Source organism: Anomaloglossus baeobatrachus, chromosome 11 (genome assembly GCF_048569485.1).
Source record: "Anomaloglossus baeobatrachus isolate aAnoBae1 chromosome 11, aAnoBae1.hap1, whole genome shotgun sequence".
Classification (NCBI taxonomy): Eukaryota; Metazoa; Chordata; class Amphibia; order Anura; family Aromobatidae; genus Anomaloglossus; species Anomaloglossus baeobatrachus.
The window spans coordinates 29,694,078-29,721,683 of record NC_134363.1 but is presented as its reverse complement, the minus strand read 5'-3'; the positions used below and the strand labels follow the sequence as shown (position 1 = coordinate 29,721,683).

Genomic DNA, 27,606 nt, shown 5'->3' with positions numbered 1-27,606 from the left:
ATACATTTTCGGCTACAACAAGTCCAGTAGCCCGGCAGTTCGTTTCTTTCAATCAACAATACGACACAATCAACCAGCCATTAAGTCCAATGGCCTGGTTACATAAGACACATACACAACATACCAGCCACTAAGTCCAGAGGCCTGATAGGACATAACATGGGGGGTGACGTCTTCAAAAAGCAGGAGGGGCAGTACATCAGGGAAGGGTGTCATCTTCAAAAAGAATGAGGGGCAGTCAGGGGCTATATACAGTTCAGCTGCTTCTTACTTCTTTACATGTAGGGATTCTTCTCCGGCTCCCCACTTGGCAGCAGGTAGACAGCGGTCAGCACAGTCTGCGTCTCCTGCGTGGCTGTAGCAGGCCTGCTGCAAGATGCTGCGGCCTGGGCCTGCTCTGAGGTAGTGCTGCTGGCTTGCATAGGGTTACTGGCTGGCGCGAGGCTGCTGGCTTGCATAGGGTTACTGGCTGGCGCGAGGCTGCTGGCTTGCAGGGGGTTACCAGCCATACGGCGCCACTCTGGCTCTTCTGGGGCTGCCTCCTTGTCTTGGCGGGCCGCGCCTGGCATGGCGGCGGCCTGGGTTGGAGTCGCTGCTGCGGTGTGGATGGGCGTCGCTCCGGCGGTGAGATCTTGGCGGGCCGCACCTGGCGTAGCTGCGGCCCGGATCGGCGTCGCCGTGTCGGGCGTCCCTCCAGGGACCGCGGGCATGGCAGCGGGGGTTGGGGCTCTCGCGCCGGCAGGGGCATTAAATGACTCACCCCTCAGTTGCATCTCCGGTGTTCTGGTGGTCGCTGTCTTGCTGCAGGGTGCTGGTATCGGAGCTGCGGTCGTGGCACGCGCGCCTGCAGGAGGACCGGGCAGGAACCCCACCTGGCAATCCGGGCTCCGCCGGCTGGGCGTGTCACTCTCTTTACCCGGCTCTGCAGCGGCTGCTGGATCTTCTCCGCTCTCCAGGACGCAGGACACAACCCGGTTCTGAGGTGCGTGTCCCGGCTCGGCCACTCCTCCTCTGGCCGCTCGTTGCTCGGCATCCATCCTTTTAGCTTCTTCACGCGCCATCTTTTCTTCCTCCGCCTTCTATGGCGGGCACCGCTTCGCGCGCTTTTCTTGGACAAGGGGGCGGGGCTTCTCTTTGCGCCCTTTCTTCTTGCACGCCCCCCTTCTTCCCGCTCTCAGGAGCGCTAATGGCGGCGGTTTCTCAGTAAAGTACACAGTCTGTCACACGGTTCTTCAGGCGCACAGTACCCGGTTAGACCGGGCACGAAATCCTGTTCGTGACGCCAAAAATGACTCGCCCACCCCAGGGCTATGGGACACCCGGTGCCGGGCCGGACTAGTCCGGTGGTAGTAAGTGGTGGCTGGGCCCGGCTCCGTGGCCCTGGTGGGTGTCAGTAGAATATGTGGCTTGCTTGTTAATGGTTGTGTTCGTGACGCCACCTGTGGTATGCGGCTATTAAGCCGCCGCTGCTGTGTGAGGCCTCCGGGATGGTGTTATGGCAGCAATGGTGATACTGCTCCCCACAGGTGGAGCAATGCCTGGGGCACAGTTGGTGCTTGTGAGTGTCTATGCAGCTGAAATAACAGAGACCACTTCAAGGGTGCAGTTCAAGCTCTTTACTCACAGTTCTTGTCACAGCTGTAGGGACCCTTGGACTGCTGGGACCACTGTTAGGGACCTCCGCCGTTTCTGGGTGAATCTGAGAGTGAAAGCCGGTGCCCTTGTGTCGCCCTGGGCAAGCCAGGGGACACAGCTCACAACACCACCACACCCCACACCCCAGGTAGGCACATCAGCAACCTACAAATCCTTGTTGCCTCCCTCCAGGAGTCTGTGATGCACACCAGGGGGTGGGCCAGGCGGTTGGCTCCGCCCACCAAGGAGCTCACAACTCTGGAGGCAGGAAGTAACCAGGCAGTCGAGTCAGGGACATGAAGGAGTGAACAGCAGATAGCCCCGGGCAGGGGAAGAGTGCAGTCTAGCTGAGGGCTAGAGTAAACAAACAACAAGTGAAAGTGAAGGAAAGCAAAGTGGAAAAGGAGGAAAGCAAGAAGTGGTGACAGAGCAGAGGGAAGGAGAAGCCTGAGAGCCCAGCTGTGTGTAGGGCTAGAACAGCAAGGTCAGCGACGGCGGTGACTGTCCGGAGGGGGACCGTTTGGAAGTTCCTGGAAGGACCCCGTTGGCTGTGTGCCCGGTGGTCTGGAGCAGTGTTCCGAAAGACAGTCAGCACCAGGGCAGGGGCCTCTCGGACCCCGGCAAGGCTAGGAGTCGCCAAATTTGCCGAATCCGTCAGTGAAGGGGACGTAGATTCCCCCAACAACCAAGTCCCGATAGAAGGCAACAGTCCAACCTGTACAACAGAGGCACCGCCACCGCCAGGGCACCAGTCTCTGAGGGCCAGCGCCTGCGGGCAAAGTGTAGTGCTCCTCCGGCCCAGCTTGAAGCCGGGGAGCGGGTTACCGGTGGGGACCCATCGCAACCATCCGTACATACAGGTGCAAGGAAGAGGGACATCACCGTCACCTACCGGGGAAGCAAAGCAGCCGTCTGTGGGACCATCCTACCAGCCGTTTGGTTTACCGTACAAACTGTGTCCAAGTCTCAGGCTGAGTGAGTACCATAGTGCCGCAAGGCACAGCGCTGCCCCCGCGTCCCTGCGCCCACCAGGCCCTACACTTCACATCTCTTCACCGGGCCCCGGGATCACCAACCCCTACCCACGGAGGGGCAACACAACACCTGGCTGCTCCCATCACCATCCCCGGGATCCCCATCCAAAGCAGCGGTGGTGCAATCACCACAACCGTGGGTGGCGTCACGAACTATAACAATCCCCACACCCAACAAACCCCTTTCACTCACGGGCGAGGAGTGCCGCTCGAGACACCCCGGGATCCGGCCCACAGCTCGGGCCACCACTGAGCAGCAGCCGGACCCGAGCAGAAGGGGTGAGCGCGGTGTGCTGACACCCTCCTCCCCGCCCGCGACAACTTGGCGTCACGAACAGGATCTTACCGCTCTGCCGTCTGGTAGAGGTGCGCCTTGTTACCGCCGGAGGTATCCGGCAGAAAAATTTCAGAAGCCGCCATCTTTGGCGCGAAAAGTTCCCGCTCGAGCGTCTTCTCGAGCAGTAGAGGCGCGAAGGTCAAAACCCCGCCCCGAGAGAGGAGGGGCCGAAAAGAGCTAAGGGGGACGGAAACAAGATGTCTGCGCCCGACGGAGCCGCTGGAGGAGCGGTGGTCGCAGCCGCAGCGGCACCCGCGGATGGGAATGGGCCTGCCCAGGTCCCGGCCGTACTGGCGGGAGGTGCCGCGGCCCCCGCGCTTGCTCAGGTCATGCCGTTTTCCTTGCCCTATGCGCCCGGAGCTGCCTGGCTACCGCAGTATGACGGGAAACCGGATGCCTTACAGGCCTTCCGGAAAAAGCTTAACCCGTTGCTAGAGCTGTACCCCCTGACTGATAAGCAACGTGCAGCGATAGTGCTAGGCCAGTTAACCGGTGCGGCGGAGCAGGAAGCGGAGACCTGGGCCGAGGGGGACCGGCTCTCTGTAGCCACCATCTTCGAGAAGCTACAGACTGCCTTCGAGACCCGGACTGAAGCTGAGCTGAGGATGCAGTTTTACCAGTGCCGGCAACGAGCTGGGGATAGCATTCGGGACTATGCTCTACGTCTGCAGACCGCCCTCCGCACGCTGAAGCGGGTGAACCCTATTAATGAGGCGGATAGCAACAAGATGTTAGTGGAGCAATTTGCGCAGGGGATGAGGTCCCCTGAGGATCGTAAACAACTCCGGCTGTGGGCCCTGGAACACCCGGATGTGGACTTTGCTGTGTTAAAGGAGCGGGCTATTAAAGCACTACAGCCCCCAGCTGCTGAAGCTCTGGAACCCGTCCCGTGGCCCGTCGAGACAGCTCCCGTTGTGGCCGCCCCAGCCAAACCAACCTCCTTAATACCTGCAGCCTCGAGCAGCACAGTGGAAGAACTGGCAGCCCAGGTCCGTCGCCTGGACGGAGACCTTGCCAAAATCCTTGCTGCGCTACAACCACTGACCAGATCTCAGCCCCCAGCACAGATACAGCTTCTGACAGTCCCGAAGATGTTCCCTGGATGCAGCGGAGAAGCGCTAACAACCCGCGGAGCAGACCTCCAATCTGCTACAAGTGCCGTAAGCCGGGCCATTATTACCGACAGTGCCCGTTAAACGAGCAACCCCTGGGGCCCCGGGCCAATCCTCAGGAGTAGAACACCGTGGCCCCCCGGACTGGCGAGACCGATATGTCGGGGCCCGCCCTATCATCCCTGTGGCTGTGGACGGCATACCGGTGATGGCTCTCTTGGACACTGGATCACAGGTAACGACCATACCGTACACGTTGTATCAGCGATATTGGGCCACAGACGAGCTGGCGCCTCCAGACAATAGTATAAATTTGATTGCCGCTAATGGACTTCCATTGACCCAGGTGGGGTATAAACAGGTGGCTATGACAGTGGGGCAAGCTGAACTGCAACACCAGGGTATGATTGTGATCATGAATGAGCCTAGTGATCATAACCCGAAAATAGTGCTGGGAACCAATGTGATGGAACACTGCATGGCTGATGTGTTGAACCTATTGCAACAGCTAGCCACCACGGCGGCGGGGAGCCGGCAGAGGGCTGTGCAGCGTGAAATCCGTGCCCTGATGTACCGCCAGCATGTAAGCTCAACCGGAGGGGAGATTGGTGGAGTGAGAGTGATGGATGTTGCTCCATTGACTGTGCCCCCTAGGAGTGAGATGATGATCTGGTGTAGGGCAGCAGTAGGGCCTCAGGGGCGTGACTACCCTGCGATGATGGAGCCCATGCCTTCCGAGCACTGGCCCACTGTAGTGGCCGCCCGAGGGGTGGTAGATGTGAAGAAAGGGAGAGTGCCTGTGAGAGTGTTGAATTGTGGGGAGGAAGAAGTCAGGCTCCCCCGGTATGCCACCATTGCCAAGCTGCTCACCCTAGACCCTCACACTATCCAGGAAGCCAGTCCATCCACACTCCCACCTACCACCAGCACTTCCCCACCCCAGGGGGACACCAAGGAGTGGCACCAACAGCTACATGTGGGCACTGATGATACCCCTACACATCATAGGGCAGGGGTACACAGGGTGGTGCAGGAGTACGAACAGGTTTTCAGTAAGCACCCCCTAGACTTTGGGCAGATTAAGGGGGTCCAACACCACATTCCTACGGGAGAACATCCCCCTATCAAAGAGAGGTATAGACCTATACCCCCTGCACATTACCAGTGTGCCAAAGATATGTTGAAAAATATGAAGGAGGCAGGGGTTATTCGGGACAGCTGTAGTCCCTGGGCCGCTCCGTTGGTACTGGTCAAGAAGAAGGATGGTACCATGCGGATGTGTGTGGACTACCGGAAGATCAACCAGATAACCCATAAAGATGCCTATCCGTTGCCTCGTATCGAAGAGTCTTTGGCTGCACTGAGAACTGCAAACTACTTCTCGACCCTTGACCTCACCAGCGGATACTGGCAAGTGGCCGTGGCCCCGGAGGACTGGGAGAAGACCGCCTTCACCACCCCGATGGGACTCTGCGAATTCAATAGCATGCCGTTTGGGCTGTGCAATGCCCCCGGGACTTTCCAACGGCTGATGGAGTGCTGTTTGGGACATTTAAACTTCGAGACCGTCCTGCTGTATTTGGATGATGTGATTGTTTATTCCCAGACGTATGAAGCCCATCTGGAGCACCTGGCCGAGGTGTTCGCGTCCCTTGCTAAGTACGGGATGAAGTTGAAGCCCTCAAAATGCCACCTGCTGAAACCCAAGGTGCAATATCTAGGGCATGTGGTGAGTGCGGATGGTGTCGCCCCCGACCCTGAGAAGATCACTGCTATCCAAAGCTGGCCGAGGCCCGCTACCGTGAGGGAGGTAAGGCAGTTTTTGGGCTGGTGGGGTACTATCGGCGCTTTATAAAGGGGTACACGAAGATGGCCGCCCCCATGCAAGATCTCCTCGTGGGACAGACCAAGGGTGGCAGACCCGTCGGAGCCCCACTGTCGTGGGAGGACAAGCATGAGGAGTCCTTTTGCCAGTTGAAGGCGGCCCTGACCGGAGAAGAGGTCCTGGCGTACCCTGACTACGGGCGCCCGTTCATCCTCCACACGGACGCCAGTAATGTGGGGCTAGGAGCGGTCCTCTCCCAGGTCCAGGATGGAAAGGAGAAGGTGATCGCCTACGCCAGCCGAAAACTCCGTCCGACTGAAAGGAACCCTGAGAACTATAGCTCTTTCAAGCTCGAGCTACTGGCGTTGGTGTGGGCTATCACGGAGCGGTTCCGTCACTATTTGGCGGCAGCAAAATTCACCGCATTCACGGACAACAATCCGCTGACTCACCTGAACACGGCCAAGTTGGGCGCGCTGGAGCAGCGGTGGGTAGCCCGGTTAGCCAACTATGATTTCACCATAAAGTACCGAGCTGGTCGTGTCAACATCAATGCAGATACACTCTCCCGGATGCCCCATTTGTCAGAAGAGGGGTGCGAGGATGACGACCTCGAGGAGATTGAGTTGCCTGCGTTTCACCAGCCGCCTCCTGAGAGGGTACAAGTGTGTCAGCAAAGGGTGGATCTGGACCCGCGGCCCAGTCACGAGTGGCAGGACGCCCAGGACCAAGCGCCGGCTGTCCGCCTTGTCAAGACTCTGGTGGAACAAGGCGCCATGGGAATGGACCCTAGCGCTCCAGCCGAAGCCCAACGCTTGTGGAAAGAACGAAAACGGCTCTACCTACACCAAGGGAGGCTGTGCCGTGAGCTGATCAACCCAAAGACCCATGAGAAAATATGCCAGTTGATCGTTCCTCAAGCTGAGGTCGCTACCGTCCTGCGGGCATACCATGATGGTGCTGGCCACTTCGGGTGGAAAAAGCTGGAGATGCTGTTGAGGGAGCGGTTCTATTGGAGTGGGATGCGGGAATCGGTGGAAGCCTGGTGCCGAGAGTGCGGTCCTTGTACACTGAGGAGAAAGGACGAGACTAGCCAGAGGGCACCATTACATCCCATCGTTACCCATCAGCCGCTGGAGCTGGTCGCCCTGGACCATGTCAAGCTCACCCCTAGCCGAAGTGGGTACACCTATGCATTGACCATGGTAGACCACTATTCAAGATTTATGGTGGTCGTCCCTGTTAAGGACCTAACTGGTCGAACCGCTGCTCGAGCGTTCCAGGCTTATTTCTGCCGACCCCACGGGTACCCCGAGAAGGTGCTGACAGACCAAGGCCCGGCTTTTGAAGCAGAGGTGTTTCACGAATTCTGCCAGTTGTACGGCTGTAAGAAGATTCGGACCACCCCGTACCATGCCCAAACCAACGGCATGTGCGAGAAAATGAATCACTTGGTCCTGGGGCTCCTCAAGACGCTGCCGCTGGAAGAACGGAACATGTGGCCGGAAAAGTTGCCCGACTTGGTCGACATGTACAATAATATCCCGTCCAGCTCGACGAAGTGCACCCCAGCGTATCTGATGAGGGCTCGGCCTGGCCGCCTGCCGGTGGATCTGGAGATGGGGTTGGAGGCCCCGGAAGCACTCCCTTCAACGGCAGAGTGGGAAAGTCGGAGGAGGGCACAGTACCGGCAAATCCAGGAGTATGTGGAGAAAAACCTCGGTCGAAGTCGAGAACAGCAAGAGCACCGGTTCAATCAGAAGGCGCCCGCAGGTCCTTTCCAGCCAGGAGATGTGGTGCTGAAACGGAAGAGAAAAGCCCACAAGCTGGATGATCAGTGGGAGCAGGTCCCTTACGTCATACAACCCACAGCCTGGGAAGATGGGAAGACCTACCAGATCAGTCGTGACCAAGGGGGCACCCTGGCCACTGTTTCCCGGGACCATCTAAAAAAATGCCCCCCAGCGTTGAAGGCAGAGGCTGAAGTACCGGTTCCTCCACCCGTGGAGAAGGCAGCAGAGGTAATACACACTGTAATGGGTGACTTCCCAGCAAACTGGCCTACACAGAACGGCGCGGTGATACTTCCAGTGATACTGTTCCCACAACCCGTGGATGAAGAAGTAGTGGAAGTGGTTAATCGTGAGCCAGAACCAGTGCCAGTGCCCAGGGATGAACCTGTACCCAGCCCCCCTATACCTCCGCCTGCCCCACACTATAGCAGGGAGGAGGAACCGATTGTTCCCTCTACCCCACTGTCTAGCAACACTGACACCGGGCCCCGAAGGTCCACCCGTTCCAACCTAGGTAGACCCCCACTTAGGTACAGGGAGACCGTTCTATGAGAAAAAGGGGTCCGCAAATGTAAAAGAGTGTTGTGTGTCTGTTGAAAAAGTTTGAAAGTTCTGCAATGATGATGAAAATGATCCGAAGAAGTAACCTGATTTGTTGTTGATTTGCAACCGGCTGGAGCCGGCACCGTTGTCCCCGTGGGGACCGTTTAACGTTTAAAAATGCATGGGAACTATCCATGGACAAGCCCGTGAACTTTGCAGGGCAACCACAAACGTTAGTGGCTTGTAAATATGTTGGGTACCGTTACCGTTTCCGCAGGCCGCCTCCGGAGAGGCAGGTTGGAGGGAGGGCCCTGAGCAGAGCAGGCCAGGGCCCAGCCACCAAAGGAACCGGTGGCTACCCTCTGGAGGGGAAGGACAGATCCCGCTCGGGTACCGTGTGCTGGACTGTGGGTCAAGGGCTGCTGCCTGGGTTTTAGGGGCAGCATCAGGGCCAGGTTACTTGGGTGGGAGAGAGCGGAAACCGTGACCGTATACCGTTGAAACGTTAAAAGTAAATGTGCCTCCCGTATTGGGAAGAGTTATTGAAATGTATATATGTTTAACCCTGTTATCCCCTTTTTACAGAAAAATAAAACCGGTGTAGGACGGCAGCCCGCGGACGGTCTGCGTTTTGCTAAGGGGGAATGTGTCGCCCTGGGCAAGCCAGGGGACACAGGTCACAACACCACCACACCCCACACCCCAGGTAGGCACATCAGCAACCTACAAATCCTTGTTGCCTCCCTCCAGGAGTCTGTGATGCACACCAGGGGGTGGGCCAGGCGGTTGGCTCCGCCCACCAAGGAGCTCACAACTCTGGAGGCAGGAAGTAACCAGGCAGTCGAGTCAGGGACATGAAGGAGTGAACAGCAGATAGCCCCGGGCAGGGGAAGAGTGCAGTCTAGCTGAGGGCTAGAGTAAACAAACAACAAGTGAAAGTGAAGGAAAGCAAAGTGGAAAAGGAGGAAAGCAAGAAGTGGTGACAGAGCAGAGGGAAGGAGAAGCCTGAGAGCCCAGCTGTGTGTAGGGCTAGAACAGCAAGGTCAGCGACGGCGGTGACTGTCCGGAGGGGGACCGTTTGGAAGTTCCTGGAAGGACCCCGTTGGCTGTGTGCCCGGTGGTCTGGAGCAGTGTTCCGAAAGACAGTCAGCACCAGGGCAGGGGCCTCTCGGACCCCGGCAAGGCTAGGAGTCGCCAAATTTGCCGAATCCATCAGTGAAGGGGACGTAGATTCCCCCAACAACCAAGTCCCGATAGAAGGCAACAGTCCAACCTGTACAACAGAGGCACCGCCACCGCCAGGGCACCAGTCTCTGAGGGCCAGCGCCTGCGGGCAAAGTGTAGTGCTCCTCCGGCCCAGCTTGAAGCCGGGGAGCGGGTTACCGGTGGGGACCCATCGCAACCATCCGTACATACAGGTGCAAGGAAGAGGGACATCACCGTCACCTACCGGGGAAGCAAAGCAGCCGTCTGTGGGACCGTCCTACCAGCCGTTTGGTTTACCGTACAAACTGTGTCCAAGTCTCAGGCTGAGTGAGTACCATAGTGCCGCAAGGCACAGCGCTGCCCCCGCGTCCCTGCGCCCACCAGGCCCTACACTTCACATCTCTTCACCGGGCCCCGGGATCACCAACCCCTACCCACGGAGGGGCAACACAACACCTGGCTGCTCCCATCACCATCCCCGGGATCCCCATCCAAAGCAGCGGTGGTGCAATCACCACAACCGTGGGTGGCGTCACGAACTATAACAATCCCCACACCCAACAAACCCCTTTCACTCACGGGAGAGGAGTGCCGCTCGAGACACCCCGGGATCCGGCCCACAGCTCGGGCCACCACTGAGCAGCAGCCGGACCCGAGCAGAAGGGGTGAGCGCGGTGTGCTGACACCCTCCTCCCCGCCCGCGACACCCTTCTCTTGGTGTCTCTTTCTTCTGCTGTCTCCCTTAGCCTTGCCTTTGTTAGGGTGGACCTGGCTTGGCCTCCACTACAGCCTCCAGGCTGGGGGGTCACCTGTCGGCTGATTACCCCTTTTCTGAAGGTCTGCTATGGGTTCTGGCCCTGGGAGTTTACAACGTTCCCTGGGCCTCGGTTTTTACTGTTTGGAGATTGTCTTTGCACTCCTCCAGTCTCTAGGGACCGTCCCCTGTCGCAGCTTAATCACTCCACCGATGTTAATGTGGAACAGGCCACCGCAGCCTGCAACTACCCGTGGCGCCTCTAGGCCCTCTCTTTGGTACCTCTAGGACTGCTCGTGGTACCTCCAGGACTACCCGTGGCCCTGCGACCCTTTCTGTCTCTGCGTGGTGTCACCTGGACCTCTGGGTCCCAGGTTCTTCACCAGGAAGCGTCTCCTTCTGGTTCTCTGCTCCTGACTGACTTGGAGCCTTTCTTTCCTTCTTTCTTTCTTTCTTTCTCCTTGCCTGCCTCCAGCAGGCCTCCTCCTCCCTCCTTCGTCTCGTTCTTCTTCTCCAACTACATGCTGGCTCCTCACTCTTTCACTCCCTGAGGTAAACTGAAACTAACTCGACCTTCCTTTCTCTATCTGCTCTCTGGTGGCTCCTCCCACCTCCCCAGTTGCTAAGCTACCACCCTATGGGAGCAGGGATGGGTCTTACAGCCCCTCTCAGCATGCAGCATGGGAGGGTTGCCTGCCACTTTCCCTGGTCCTGTGTGTCCCTAGCAATGGGTGTAGTGTGGATTTACCAGGGGACCGGAGTTCACTCTCTTCCTCTCCCAGAATGGGGCATCACACCGCTGATGGGGTGCAATGACCTGTGGCGACGGAAGCCTCAGGGGCGCCACACCCGCTCATCACTAGTTACGAGTACAGAGCACTCGAGCATGGTAGTGCCCGCTCATCACTAGTTACAGGTACTGAGCACCCGAGCATGGTAGTGCCCGCTCATCACTAGTTACCAGTACAGAGCACCAGAGCATGGTAGTGCCCGCTCATCACTAGTTATGGTACTGAGCACCCGAGCATGGTAGTGCCCACTCATCACTAGTTACAGGTACTGAGCACCCGAGCATGGTAGTGATCACTCATCACTAGTTACGAGTACTGAGCACCAGAGCATGGTAGTGCCCGCTCATCACTAGTTACCAGTACAGAGCACCAGAGCATGGTAGTGCCCGCTCATCACTAGTTATGGTACTGAGCACCCGAGCATGGTAGTGCCCGCTCATCACTAGTTACGAGTACAGAGCACCTGAGCATGGTAGTGCCCGCTCATCACTAGTTACGAGTACTGAGCACCCGAGCATGGTAGTGTCCGCTCATCACTAGTTACCAGTACTGAGCACCTGAGCATGGTAGTGCCCGCTCATCACTAGTTACGAGTACTGAGCACCTGAACATGGTAGTTCCCGCTCATCACTAGTTACCAGTACTGAGCACCTGAGCATGGTAGTGCCCGCTCATCACTAGTTACCAGTACTGTGCACCTGAGCATGGTAGTGCCCGCTCATCACTAGTTACCAGTACTGAGCACCCGAGCATGGTAGTGCCCGCTCATCACTAGTTACCAGTACTGTGCACCTGAGCATGGTAGTGCCCACTCATCACTAGTTACGAGTACTGAGCACCCGAGCATGGTAGTGCCCGCTCATCACTAGTTACAAGTACTGAGCACCCGAGCATGGTAGTGCCCACTCATCACTAGTTACGAGTACTGAGCACCCGAGCATGGTAGTGCCCGCTCATCACTAGTTACAAGTACTGAGCACCCGAGCATGGTAGTGCCCACTCATCACTAGTTACGAGTACTGAGCACCCGAGCATGGTAGTGCCCACTCATCACTAGTTACCAGTACTGAGCACCTGAGCATGGTAGTGCCCGCTTATCACTAGTTACCAGTACTGAGCACCTGAGCATGGTAGTGCCCGCTCATCACTAGTTACGAGTACAGAGCACCTGAGCATGGTAGTGCTCGCTCATAACTAGTTACGAGTACAGAGCACCTGAGCATGGTAGTGCTCGCTCATCACTATTTACCAGTACTGAGCACCTGAGCATGGTAGTGATCACTCATCACTAGTTACGAGTACAGAGCACCCGAGCATGGTAGTGCCCGCTCATCATTAGTTACCAGTACTGAGCACCCGAGCATGGTAGTGCTCACTCTTCACTAGTAAGTGTGCGTCTCCAAAGATGCATGGCTGCCTTTGTTCACATCATCAAAAAGTGTACATATTGGGCCACTGGTGCAAAATATACTATTGGTATTCTCTGCACCTAAAATTAATAAAAGGACAACACTTTAAAGGGAACGTGTCACCAGATTTTTTTATGTGTCAACTAAGACTAGCACCTTCAGCAGCACGTGTGTTTCATTCCATAGAGCTGTATATTATCACCTAACTCCCCCTGTATTTCCTCAAAAACTTTTTTGTATTCTTATATGGTCCAGTTTGATGGGCATCCTTCCTGCGACGTCCATCCCTCCTCTCCGCCATCCTTTTGCTTTGATGTGGATGACACTGCCTGCATTATCCACATAGCCAAGATAAATCTCACCCCTGCACATACACATTGCCAGTTTGCGCATATGCACTTTGTTCTGCCCTACTGCACGCAGAGCCTAATATATACATAAGGGTGCATGCGCAAGATTGCGCCGTCATCATCCACATAGTTGGTGGAAATGTTGCGCTTCCGCCTACACATTGCAGGCTCTCTCTTGCGCACTTTGTTTTGCTCTACTGCAGGCAGAGCCTAAAATATAAGTGCGCATGCGCAATATTGTGACATTTTCATCTACATAGTTGGTGGAAAAATTGCACCTGTGCATATACATTGCAGCCTTTCACATGAGCACTTTGTTCTGCCCTACTGCAGGCAGAGCATTAAAAAGAAGAACGCATGCGCAAGATTGCCATATTATCATCCACACAGTTGGTGGAAAGGTTGCGCCTGCACATATACATTGCAGGCTCTTGCATTCACACTTTGTTCTGCCCTACTGCAAGCAGAGCCTGAAACATAAGGGCGCATGTGCAAGATTGCAACATCATCATCCACATAGTTGGTGGAAAGGTTGCGGCTGTGCATACACATTACAGGCTATCACATGCGCACTTTGTTATGCCCTACTGCAGGCAGAGCCTAAAATATAAGTGCGCATGCGCAATATTGCGACGTTTTCATCCACATAGGTGGTGGAAAAATTTGTGCCTGTGCATATACATTGCAGGCTCTAACATTTGCATTTTTTCTGCCCTACCGCAAGCAGAGCCTAAAACATAAGTGCGCATGCCCAAGATTGCGATATCATCCACATAGTTGGTGGAAAGGTTGCACCTGTGCATACACATTGCAGGCTCTCGCATGCGCACTTTGTTCTGCCCTGCTACAGGCAGAGCCTAAAATATAAGTGTGCATGTGTGATCCGGTGATGTTGTCATCCACATAGGGAAAATCTGGCACCTGCACATACAGATCGCTGGCTCATGCATGCGCAGTTTGTTTTAGGCTCTGCCCACAGTAAGACAGAGCAAAGTGCGCATGTGCGAGCCAGAGATGTGTATGCTAAAGATTCAACCTGGCTATGTGGCTGGCACAAGAGACATCATCCATGTCAAGCAGAGGAAATGTACTTCAATCAGCAGCAGAGAGGAGGGATAGACGGCGCACCAAGGACGCCAAACGGATTTACATACAACGTGGGAGATTATTAAAAGGTTTTTATGGTGTATGCAGGTGGAATCAGGGAATAATATGCACCTTTATGTAATGCAGAACTAGTCTTAAGTCCCCGTCACATGTAGCGATATCGTTAGCGAGCGTACCCACCCCCGTCATTTGTACGTCACGGGCAAATCGCTGCCCGTGGCGCACAATATTGTTCGGAGCCGTCACATGCACTTACCTGCCTAGCAACGTCGCTGTGGCCAGCAAACTGCCTCCTTTCTAAGGGGGCGGTTTGTTCGGCGTCACAGCGGTGTCACTAAGCATCCGCCCAATAGAAGCGGAGGGGCGGTGATGAGCGGCCGTAACATCCCGCCCACCTTCTTCCTTCCTCATTGCCGGCGGCCGCAGGTAAGCTGTAGTATGTCGTTCCTGAGGTGTCACACGTAGCGATGTGTGCTGCCTCGGGAACGACGAACAACCTGCGTCCTCAACAATCAACGATTTTTTGAAAATGAACGACGTGTCAATGATGGAAGATTTGGTGAGTATTTTCCATCGTTAACGGTCGCTCGTTGGTGTCACACGCAACGACGTCGCAAAGGATGCCGAATGTGCGTCACGGAATCCATGACCCCGGTGATATATCGTTAGATACGTCGTTGTGTGTGACGGGGCCTTTAGTTCACACATGAGAACTCTAGTGACAGGTTCCTTTTAGCTAATGAGCAGAAAACAATTTAGTACCGTAATATAACACATTCATACATGATAATATCGCTATATACTGTCTTCTTCCAGGTGGAGAGGTGAGATCCGCAGCCTTCAGAGGATGCTGGAATTTGACAGTTGTGTGCAACCACCTTGTAACTGTGAACACCACTGGCTACGAGCTGGATATTTACTACGATTGCTGTGAAACCGATGGTTGTAATTCGGGTCCAATGGAAGGTATGCAAAAAGAAGCCATTGGCATATGGCATATAACATATACTCTTAGGGGTACTTTGCACACTACGACATCGCAGGTGCGATGTCGGTGGGGTCAAATTGAAAATGACGCACATCCGGCATCGCATGCGACATCGCAGTGTGTAAAGCCTAGATGATATGATTAACGAGCACAAAAGCGTCGTAATCGTATCATCGGTGCAGCGTCGGCGTAATCCATAATTACGCTGACGCGACGGTCCGATGTTGTTCCTCGCTCCTGCAGCAGCACACATCGCTGTGTGTGAAGCCGCAGGAGCGAGGAACATCTCCTACCGGCGTCACCGCGGCTCCCGTAGGATATGCGGAAGAAGGTGGGCGGGATGTTTCCGTCCCGCTCATCTCCGCCCCTCCGCTCCTATTGGCCGCCTGCCGTGTAACGTCGCTATGACGCCGCACGACCCGCCCCCTTAATAAGGAGGCGGGTCGCCGGCAAGAGCGGTGAGGTGAGTGCATGTGAAGCTGCCATAGCGATAATGTTCCCTACGGATATCGCAGCTGCGACGGTGGCGGGGACTATCGCGCTCGGCATCGCAGCATCGGTTTGCGATGTCGCAGCGTGCAAAGTACCCCTAAAGGCTGGCGACAGCAATAAGTACGGTAGATATCAATATCTGCAGTGCCCGCTGCAATCTGAAAAACCATACTAATTTATGATATTACCCTTCTCTTAAAATAATCTAGTTCCACCACGAAATACTACAGAAAATGGACTCTACTGCAAGTCTTGTTTCGTTGAGGGAAGCTACGATTGCCCGGGATATGTGCCGATCGCCTGCACCGGGGATCAGGGAGATTGTTTGGAGTTCCATGGAGATGCAACTTTTCCTGGTAACACAGTTGATCAGGAATGGTCTTACTATACAAAATGTCTTGTATAATTAGTTAGTTTGTTGATAATAACCCTGTGACAGATAAAGTCTCTTGCTCATTATCCCTGACATTAGTAGAAGATTATGGACTTGGGTCATTTAACTTTTTCGAGACCAGGTAATTTATCCCCCGTTCCTGCCTGGAGCACGTTTTTCGTCTTTGGTACATGGGGATTAAAGAGCTTTTAAAAAAAAAAAAATTAAATAATTTTTTGCCTCTTTTATTCATGATACATAAGGTGCATTTATTATCCTATTTTCATACTCTATTTTTGTGCCTACATCATGCGATATTTGTGGGAACATAAAGGCTCTATGACAGTGCCTCATCAAGTGTTTTTATTTCTATACAATTTTTTTGGCCCCTCTTTCCCCCTGAAGGCCCCGTTACACGCAACGACGTATTAACGATATATCGCCGGGGTTACGGATTCTGTGACGCACATCCGGCATAGTTAGCGACGCCATTGCGTGTGACACCAACGAGCGAGTGTTAACGATGGAAAATACTCACCTAATTGTCCATTGTTGACACGTCGTTCATTTTCAAAAAATCGTTGATTGTTGAGGACGCAGGTTGTTCGTCGTTCCCGAGGCAGCACACATCGCTACGTGTGACACCTCAGGAACGAGGAACTACAGCTTACCTGCGGCCGCCGGCAATGAGGAAGGAAGGAGGTGGGCGGGATGTTCGGCCCGCTCATCTCCGCCCTTCCGCTTCTATTGGGCGGCCGCTTAGTGATGCCGTTGTGACGCCGCACGAACCGCCCCCTTAGAAAGGAGGCGCTTCGCCGGCAAGAACGACGTCGCAGGGAAGGTAAGTCTGTGTGATGGGTGTTAGCGATGTTGTGCGCCACGGGCAGCGATTTGCCCGTGACGCACAACCGACGTGGGCGGGTACGCTCGCTAGTGATATCGGTACCGATATCGCAGCGTGTAAAGTACCATTTAATCTCTGCTGGTCTGCTTGTTAATCTCCTTTAATCACATGCTATGGGAGAGCCAATCACATTCATTCCTCTCCTATATATGCTGGCTGGACACTTCCATTAGTGCCACCTATAGTTTATCTATACTGGTCTGGAGAGGAGGTTTGATCTAGACCTACTGGCGGTTTTAGTGATTTACTGCTGTAAGTGGTTGAGGTGTTAACCTTTGTTATCCTTTTGTTGCTGCCTTACTTCTCTTGATTTTCTCCTTAGTTTCTTATTGTTTGTTCCTGTGTGTTTGTAGTATGTGTGAGTTTTGTTTTTTTTTTCTCTGTCTAAATCTGTGTTTCCATCACACTCCTGCCCCTTTCAGATTAGCTGTGGTCAAGAGAATACTAGGCACAGGACTCAATCCTCTCCACCATTAGGGGTAACGCTGAGGACAGGGATGGACTATTGTCTCCTAGAGTGAGGGACAGCATAGGAGCCCCATTTCCTTTGCTTTCCTGCATTTACATCATGACAGAGATGCAATAGTAACCACAATGGTTGGTTGTCATCCACTTTTTCCGGAAACATATGCAACTATGAGCCCTGACCACAGATACAGACCTGTAAATGACTTTATACAAATGCCAATTTGTTTCCATCAATGTCTTTAACTTTTATTCACCCAGTGTTCTCTTGCATTCAGGTGGCGTGGAGAAGAAATATGGATTTGCTGGCTGCACCATAACTGGAGCCTGTTATGTCGGATTTTCAGATCTAGTGGGGACAACAGTCGGAGCATTCAGTAACCTAACTTGCCCTGAGGGCAACAAGATATACTTTGACAACTAAGAGCATTATGAGCTTTGGGAAATACAGATGTCGATCAAATGATGACAAGCATTGCTTTTTGGATCTATTAAAAATGCACCTAAATACTAAATAAATTAGTTCTAAAAAACTGGCAATTTGTGATGGATGATAGAAAGCGGATAATTTTGGGGCCAAATTAGAAACACCATTGTAGTAAATTGAAGCCCGTCAAGGGTCTTTTATATCCCAAATGTCTTCTTAGTAAACATAGGTGACGATGGTTCTTTTTTCTATTGCTATTATTTAGATGAGGCAAGACAAATAGCCAAATTTTCACAATAAATGCTTGACATGATTAGCCGCCTTATGGAAAACTAAAGTAGAAAAAGTAGAGCTATTGCCTTTGGAAGTCACTCAAAGAACAGTGGCTAAGTAGACTGTCCATCAAAAGCAAGGGTAAAAACCATTATCAAGAAAAATCTTTTTTTTTGTTCAACACTTACTATCCAAAAGTTAACCACTGAAAGCCATATAAAATTGAATTTTATTTAGTAACTAGCTGTAGTACCCAGCATTGCCCAGGATAGTAACTAAGTGTCTCTCTATCTCTGTCCCACTCTCTCCCACTCTCTGTCTGTCTCCGTGTCTTTCTGTCTCTCTATTTCTGTCTCTGTCTGTCTGTCTGTCTGTCTATCTCTTTCCCTTTCTCTCTTTTTTACCTGTCTTCCTCTGTCTCTGTCTGTCTGTTTCCCTTTGTGTCAGTGTCTGACCCTGTCTGTCTCTTTCCCTGTCTGCCACTGTCTCTTTCCCTTTCTGTCTGTCTCTTTCCCTGTTTTCCTCTGTCTGTCTGTTTCCCTGTCTGTCTCTGTCTCTTCCCCTTTCTGTCTGTCTTTGTTTATCTTTCCCTGTCTGTCTCTGGCTGTTTCTTTCCCTGTCTGTCTCTTTCCCTGGCTGGCTGTCTCTTTCCCTGTCTGTCTCTGTCTCTTTCCCTGGCTGTCTGTCTCTTCCCCTGTCTGTCTCTTTCGCTTTCTGTCTGTCTCTGTTTGTCTGTCTCTTTCCCTATCTGTCTTGTCGGTTTCACTGACTGCCTCTGTCTCTGTATGTATGTATCTTTCCTTGTCTAACTCTGTCTCTTTCCCTGTCTGCCTCTGTCTGTCTATTTCCCTGTCTACCTCTGTCTCTTTTCCTGTCTGCCTCTGTCTGTCTGTCTATTTCCCTGTCTGCCTCTGTCTGTCTATTTCCCTGTCTACCTCTGTCTCTTTTCCTGTCTGCCTCTGTCTGTCTGTCTATTTCCCTGTCTGCCTCTGTCTCTGTGTCGATATCAGATTACCTTACACATAAGCTTATACTAAGAATGTCCTGTGTTGCCTATAGCAACCAATCACTGCTGCTATTAATAACCTGTAGTTCCCAGCTCCATTGATTTTTCGATGAATAACTATAAAGTGTGGGGTTTTAATTTCCCCTCAAAACATAGTCTATGATGATCCCTGAGTCATATGAGGCGTCTGTGCAAAATTTTGTGATTGTAAATGCAACGGCTTTGATTCCTTTAGTGGACATACGAACACACACACACACACACTAATACATACATACACACAGCTTTATGTATTAGATTTACGTGACTTTAATATAGCATCATTCATTGCCACAAATATTATCACTATCCTCATTGGGGATAACAATCTAAATTGCCTATGTATACACATATACATCTTTGCAATTTAAAATGAACCTGAAGCAAACAAGGACAAATGTATAACCGCCTTGCAGATGTTGACCTTTGGGCTATGTGCGCACTAGAAATGTGAAGTTTCTCAAGAAAATTTCTTGAGAAACTTCTGCCAGTGAAAGATTTCCGGACCTGCGGAAAAAATCCGCACCAAATCCGCATGCGTTTTTGCCGCGGATTTGCCGCGAATTTGCCGCGAATTTGCCGCGGATTTACCGCGGATTTACCGCAGGTTTGTCCCTGCAATAAATAATAAAGATAATCGATAGACAGATAATGGATAGAGGGAAAGATGGATAGATGAATAGATAGATAGATAGAGGGATAGATAGATAGATGAATAGATAGATAGAGGGATAGATGGATAGATAGATAGATAGATAGAGGGATAGATAGATAGATAGATAGATAGATAGATAGATAGATAGATAGATAGATAGATAGATAGATAGATAGAGGGATAGATAGATAGATAGATAGATAGATAGATAGATAGATAGATAGACAGATAGAGGGATAGATAGATAGAGGGATAGATGGATAGATAGATAGATAGATAGATAGAGGGATAGATAGATAGATAGATAGATAGATAGATAGATAGATAGATAGATAGAGGGATAGATAGATAGAGGGATAGATAGATAGATAGATAGATGAGAAAAACCTATATAATGTTCCACCTCCCTGCATTTTCTAAGCTGGCACCCTTTAGTGACTTTCATGTGGCACTTAGGCTACTTTCACACCTCCGGTTTTTGCTATGCGGCACAATCCGGCACTTTGCATGAAAATCGCAACCGTTTTTTTTTGCTGCCGGTTGCGATTTTCCTGCATAGACTTTAATTAGTGCCGCATTGTGCCGCATGGCCTTGCGTTCCGTCCGTTTTTTGCCGCATGCGGCAGATGTAGCCGATGCGGCGGCCGGATGGAACGTTGCCTGGCACGTTTTTTTCGTGCGGCAAAAAAAAACGCATCGCGCCGCATTCGGCCGATGCGGCACATTTTTCAATACATGCCTATGGCGGCCGGATGCGGCGCGATGCGGCAATAACCGCATCCGGCCGCCGCATGCGGTTTTTGCCACTGCGCATGCTCAGTAGCATGCCGCAAGCGGCAAAAACCGGACTGGCCGCAAAGGAAAAACCTATGCAAAGGATGCAGTGTTTTCACCGCATCCGTTGCATAGCTTGCACAGCCGGATTGAGCCGCAGAGCTCAAGCCGGATGTGTGAAAGCAGCCTAAAGGGTGCTTAGCCTTGTATTTAGCCATAAAATAAATAAATAATTAAAAAAAAATGACGTGAGGTCCCCCCATTTTTTGTAGCCAGCTAGGGTAAAGCAGACGGCTGCAGCCTGCAGACCACCGCTGGCAGCTTCACCTTGGCTGATAATCCAAAACAGTGGGCACCCCACGCTGTTATTTTAAATTATATAAATAATTTAAAACAAAAAACGTGGGGTCCCCCCCATATTGGATCACCAGCCAAGGTAAAGCGGACAGCTGGGGTCTGATATTCTCAGACTAGGGAGGTCCACTGTTATTGGACACTCCCCAGCCTAAAAATAGCAGGCCGCAGCCGCCCCAGAAGTGGCGCATCCATTAGACGTGCCAATCCTGGCGCTTTGCCCCAGCTCATCCCGCGCCCTGGTGCGTTGGCAAACGGGGTAATATATGGGGTTAATACCAGATGTGTAATGTCACCTGGCATCAAGCCCTGGGGTTGGTGAGGTCAGGCGTCTATCAGATACCAGACATCACCAACCCAGTCAGTAATAATTAAAAAATAGACAACAAAAAAAGTTTTATTTGAAAAAACACTCCCCAAAACATTCCCTCTTTAACCAATTTATTGAAAAGAGCACAATCAATTCCACGTCCGGCGTAATCCAATAAGGGGGGGGGGGCACGGCGATCCATACCATAGTCGCTGTCCCAGTCAATGAAGAACAGAATGTTCCCCATTGGCTGGGAGAGCAATGCAGTGACCTGAGCTAACATCAATAGGTCAGCTCAGGTCACTGCAGGGGATGACGAGCGCTGCCATCAGGAGCATAGATGAGATCATTACCTTCTGTGATCATCTCCTGTACTGCTGACGTCAGCGCTGTCACTGACTTATCGCGAGAGCCCGTGACGTCACCGCTAGTGACAGTCTCGGGCCGCTCGCGAGTCGGCCCTAGACAGCAGTGACCGCGGTGACGTCAGGAGGCAGGAGATCGTCACAGCAGGTAATGATCTCACCTCCTGAGTCCTGACAGCAGCGATCGTCATCCCCGCGGCTCCCAGCACTGCAGGATGTCAGTGTCTGCCTGCGCTGCAGCGTGACAGGCTGCTGACACTGCGGGCATACACTGACACCCTGCAGTGCAGGCAGCCGCGAGGCCGGAGCAGGACACACACTGCACAGACACCTGGAGGTCGCACGGAAGCGCTTCTGTGCGGCGTCCAGGGAGTGCGACGTGTGTTTCCTCTGCTCCTCTTCCTGGCATAATGACATCGCTTCCTGCAAAACCGCAGGCAGCGATGGGCATTACCGCAGGTAAATCGCGGCTATTCCGGTGGTATACCGCACATCATTGCTACCTGCGGAATACCCCCGGAATACCCCCGGTACCTGCGGAAATTAATGGACATGCACATTTTCTCAAGAAAGTTTCTCGAGAAAATTTTCTCAAGAAATTTTCTTGAGAAAAATCCGCACAGTGCGCACAGCTATTTTTTTTTCTCATTGAATTTCATGGGAAATGTCTGCACAAAGATTGCAGACATTTCTCAAGAAATTTCCGGGGCAAATCCGCGGGTAAATCCGCGGGAAAAACGGTCTAGTGCGCACATAGCCTAAAGGAGATGACGCTCAGGACCCCAGTGCTGCAACGCTACAATTTTAACAATTTAGCAATCTCGCTGCCATTCTTTTGGTTTATTTTTGAGTCATGATCCAGGCTGGTATCTGCTGCTGTGGTTTCACTCAGCTCCGGCCTGGTCATGTCAGGGGTTAACCCCTCCCTGCCTCACCCTGGTTTCCGGGACACTATATCCTGGTGCTGCACCTCCGGTTCAGTGCCAGTGATAGTTTATGCTCTGCAGCGTGTATTACTGGCTTTGGTGAGTTACTTGATCTGTCCTGCTTCCCTGCTTCCTCATTCTGACCTGTCCCCTCATCCGTTCGTCCGTCTGTCACAGTCCCTGACTACCCACTCCTGTCTGTTGTATATTCTTCCCTGTCTGTGTTATCCCGATCCTGACCTGTTTGTCCTCTTCCCTTGGTTGTACTTGGACTTCCCGGCATCTGACCTGCTGCATATTCGTGACCCTGACCTCCGTCTCTCCCTTTGGCTGTATCTGTGACTTCTCCTTTTCTGACTCTCGGCTATCACCTAACCACGATTTGTCTATCCCTGTGTATAGTGCCCCTGAAGCCATCAGAAGCTACAAGGTACTGCATACTGTCAAAGATGCAGGGCCTACCCCCAGGGACCTGGAAGACCAATACCGTTAACACCAAAACATTCATTCTAATCCCTGTTTTCCCGTCCCAAAGACTGGTGAAAGACTAGGGTTGGACCTAATGGATGGCCACCTAGGGGAGGAGACGATGCAGTCCACTAGACGCCAACCAGGGAGGAGGGGTCAGACAGTCAGTAATTGGAAGTGAGAGGAGACAGACGTAACCGCACTGACAGGAGAGTGTAACGATGACCTGAGGGCCCAGGCGTGTGGTTGCCGGTGGAGTACGGTGAAGTACTCCCAGAACCATAGCACCAATGGGTACAGAATCGTAGGTCAGGCAAATGCTCCAGGTAGACATGATAAAATCTGCGCAGTGAGGGGACCATCCAGGACCTCACTGACCATAAAGTTTGGGACACAGTAGCAATGGGCGAACCGGGGAACAGGACCAAAGAAACCGACCCCACAGGGTTCAAGCTATCTGTTATACGGACTAAGACTGAAAGAGAACCAGGATGGGACCCCCAGACGCTCCAAGACACGGAGACCCACCAACCAGAGACAGGTGCAGGGGCACACAGCCACCAGGTCATCACACCGGCACTGGATCTAAGGGGACCAATGGTGAGGACTAGCCTTCATCGGGTTGCCAGCCATAACAAAGCTGTGATTAAAGAAACCAGTTACACTGCAATCCCTTGTGTGGCCTACCTTCTTTCTGTGCCCAACAACATCATCTATCCCCTGGGTCCTGGCCCTACTTGCGGAGGGCCCAACATCCAGGCTGCCACCAACACCAGACCTAGTAGTGAGAACTGTGCTGTGGCGGCTCCACTTAAATAGCTGCAATCCGCAAGTGGCGTCACAACAAAAACTTTTATTACATATTTCCCCTTTTAAAAGCGAACCCCAGGGTCACGGAACCGGGCAATGGCCACCCAGTGACATCCCCCAGCAATACACCGCCTGGGACTGAGTACCTCATAGCGCTGGGGCGAGACATGTGCTATCGACGAGACCTCCTGCTGCTGACCTGGTATTCTGACTACTTTATTGCCCTCTGGTGGTTTTTCTGCTAACTGCATTCTGAGGTTACATTGCTTGTAACTTCATCTTCTCCTAGCGCAACATGATATTTTGTATGCGTAAAATTCATGAAGAACTTTCTTGGCACCATTCCACACACTGCTGAAGATTGCATCAGCCTGAGAGTGGGCTCATGGCTAGAGATGAGCGAACCTGAGGTTCGGTATTTGGTGTTTGTACCAAACATAGATTTTGGTACTGGGTTTGTGTCCTTTACGTATGCAAAGCACTCGCTCAAGTATCGCTGTGCTCGGGTACGCTCGGTGCTCAGCCTGGTGTGAGCCGCTTGCAGTGTTTGAATGGCTCGCACTGGGGGTAATTACAGTGTGATCGGTTGTAGTGTGCAAAAAAAAAATGGAAAACCCCCATTCTACTGCTCCCGGAAGTGCTTTGTTTATGGCCGACTGCATGTGGGCAGAGACCCAAACTTCACAATTAGTGACTTACATTGGGTTGAGGTCAAGTTCCAGTCCCAAACTGAAATTTATCTAAACTCCAGCTGAACCCACCAAGCCAAACTTTCACAGGTCCGCTCATCTCTACTCATGACACATAGCTGTAAGACAATATGAAGTAGCCTATCACAACACATAGGAACATTTTAAGAATTTGTGATTCAATTTGGTTTCAAATTGTCAAAAAAATGCCTGGTTTATAGTTACATATTTTAGAAGACTGCATTAACCACAGATGGGTCTCGTAATCTCAGTGTGACCATGCTGGCTTCTCTATAATACCTTGCAGCCATCACATCACATGAATAGAGCACCTTATCAATAGGGACTATCATAGCCTGTAAAAAATACCAAGACAGGGAATGCAGCAGCCATTTTAGGGTAACTTAGGCTTAGGATAGTGAAAGGACATCACAGCTCAAAGCACTGCAACAGAGTTAAAGGGGGGTCTGAAGGCAATAATCAATTTGATTTTAAATCCCTATCTTTTTGGAGCTATAATAACTGATTAGGTACTTGGATCAAGAAAATCGTATTGCTCAGGCGCTTGTCTCAAGTAATGAGTATAATGGAAGTCAATGGTAAATTCAAGGATATTTCCAGAAGACCTTACCAGGATCCAGCTGTCAACTGTAAATTCTGTCAGGTTGACTGTTCTCAAAATGACCAAGGCTTGGATTGACCCCGACTCCTCAACCCCAGTGGATGACATTAGTGAAACATAAAGCCAATTGAAATGTTCTTTTTTTTCTGGTGTATTCCCATGAACACCCTCAAACCCAAAAAAGGGTATACGATTCATGATTTATTGTTTTTCTTGTCCTTTTCCGCCTCCTCCACCACCACATCCACAAAGCTATCTTGCAGCATAACTCTTGATTTTAAGAGCACCAGCAACCATCTCCCACTCATAATTTTTAGAGGGCCAGTAGCTGGCTCTCACTCATAAATTTTGGCGTGCCATCAGGCAGCCTTCAGTCATAATTTTTAGAGGGCCAGCAGCCTGCCTTCACTCATAAATTTTGAGTGCCATCAGGCAGCCTTCACTCATAATTTTTGGAGGGCCAGCAACCGGCCCTCACTCATACATTTTGGCGTGCCATCAGGCAGCCTTCACTCATAATTTTTGGAGGGCCAGCAACCGGTCCTCACTCAAATTTTGGCGTGCCATCAGGCAGCCTTCACTCATAATTTTTGGAGGTCCAGCAGCTGGCCCTCATAAATTTTGGAGTGACATCAAGCAGCCCTCACTCATAAATTCTGGACTGCCATCAGGCAGCCTTCACTCGTATTTTTTGTAGGGCCAGCAGCCAGCCCTCACTCATAAATTCGGGAGTGCCATCAGGCAGCCCTCACTCGTATTTTTTGGAGGGCCAGCAGTCGGCCGTCACTCATAAATTTTGAAGGGTCATCAAGCAACCCTCACTCGTACCTTTTTAGGGTCAGCAGTCGACACTCACTAATAATTTTAGGCGGGCCAGTAGTTGGCCCTCCCCAAAAAAAATATTTTCAGGGCTAGGGCTACATTTTTTGTTTTAAAAAATAAACCCATACAGTTTGTAGGTTGAACATAATAACCACAGTCATCCACAAGACCTAGCTTCCACTCCCACTTTGCAGGAGTGCATGGACAATACTTTTGAAGCCAGAAACAGTGGACCAAACTGTAGAAGTGGAAGATAAGGTGGTAAACAATGAAATCACTCACCCAACCTGGCAAGATGCCATTCAGACCGAGGACAGCAGTACAGAGGTGGTGAGATCAGAAGCACCCCGACAGGCAGGAAGAGGCAGTGGGGTGGCCAAAGAGAGTGTTATGTTCTTACAACTCACAAAAGGGGTAAAGGTAACAAACTAAAACTACAACTGACTCTGACGATTCCTGAACAGACTAGAGATCCCAACCCTGCAGTCCCTAGTCGTTCCTGCTGTAGTTGGCAATAGCCCAGATCACAGACTAAACGATGACAACTTGGACCTATGCTGTCTGATTGGCCATCGAGTGCTTCATGTTCCTCCTATGGAGCCGGAGGCCAGAGCAGAGTGAAAATTACCTACAGAAGGGATGGTGTTCTAAAGTAGAGAGTGATCCCAGATTGAGTAAGACAAGCAACAAATACAAAATAACAGAAAAGGTGAATATTGCTAAAGAATATGTCACCTACTTAAAGACAACAAACATAAGATAGGTTCAGAATGGAGAACACAAACATTATAGAGACATATTCTAGCTGGTATTCCACTGGATGGTAGAAACTAAAAGCAATATGTCTTGACTTCAAAATGAGAATATCACCGGCAGGAAATACCAGCAGTAGGAACGTATTAAAAGACATACCCAAAAGATAATTGGGCAGGCAAACAAGTAAATTAAATTAATATATCTGTTACCCTAATAAAACCAAAGTATGGATAACAGAAGCGAAACACCCAAAGAAAAGATGAATCTAGGGTGGTCCAGCAGCAAGAAAAGCCGACCACAGAGCACAAAATCAAAGGTTTACATACAGACAAATGAAAAGAAGATTAAAGGCTTCTTTACATCTAGCTAGTGATCCCATCCACCCCCGTCGTTTGTGCGTCACGGTAAAATCGCTGCCTGTGGCGAACAATATCACTAGGACGGGTGAAACGTACTTACCTTCTTAGCAACGTCGCTGCGGGAAGCGAACAAGCTCTTTTTTAAGGGGGAGGTTCGTGCGCCGTCACAGCGATGTCACACAGTGGGCCACCAATAGAAGCGGAGGGGCATAGACCAGCCGCATTAACGACATGCCCACCTTATTGCCGTAGGACGCAGGAACGCTGCTGTTCGTTGTTCCCAAGGTGTCATACGTAGCGATGTGTGCTGCCTCAGGAACTACAAGCAACCTGCGTCCAGCACCAGCAACAATATTTTGAAAATGAACGACTTGTCAACGATCAATGATTAGGTGAGTATTTCTGATTGTTAGCGGTCATTCGTAGGTGTCACATGCAACGACGTCGCTAACGATGCCGGATGTGCGTCACGAATTCCGTGACCCCGACGATATATCGTTAGATACGTCGTTGCGTGTAAAGCGGCCTTTAGGAAGACTAAATGCAGCTAAGAGTAATATTATTAGAGAATAAAAAAGTTTTTTTTACATAGCAGCAGCAAGCAAAGTCTGTAAGGCTAGAATCACTGCCTACATGCATCAAATACACTATACCTTCTCCAGCAGCATGTCGTACAGTAAATGCAGATAAGAGTGGTGTTATTAGAGAATAGAATAGATTTTTATGTAGCAACAGCAAAATCTGTAAAGCTACAATCCCTGCCTACATGCCTCTAATACACTATCCCTTCTCCAGCAGCATGCCGTACACTAAATGCAGCTAAGAGTGGTGTT

General features: G+C 51.4%; 1 protein-coding gene across 1 annotated transcript in view; it reads left to right on the top strand.

The window, feature by feature from the left end:
• The window catches only part of LOC142256545 (phospholipase A2 inhibitor and Ly6/PLAUR domain-containing protein-like), a 29,490-nt gene extending 11,840 nt beyond the window's left edge, over positions 1–17,650 (top strand). The window contains exons 3-5 of the mRNA XM_075328302.1: positions 14,713–14,862; positions 15,586–15,732; positions 17,397–17,650. Coding sequence (XP_075184417.1) covers positions 14,713–14,862; positions 15,586–15,732; positions 17,397–17,542 — 443 coding nt within the window. The 3' untranslated portion in view covers positions 17,543–17,650. The remainder of the gene's footprint in view (positions 1–14,712; positions 14,863–15,585; positions 15,733–17,396) is intronic.
• The last annotated feature ends 9,956 nt before the right edge of the window (positions 17,651–27,606 follow it).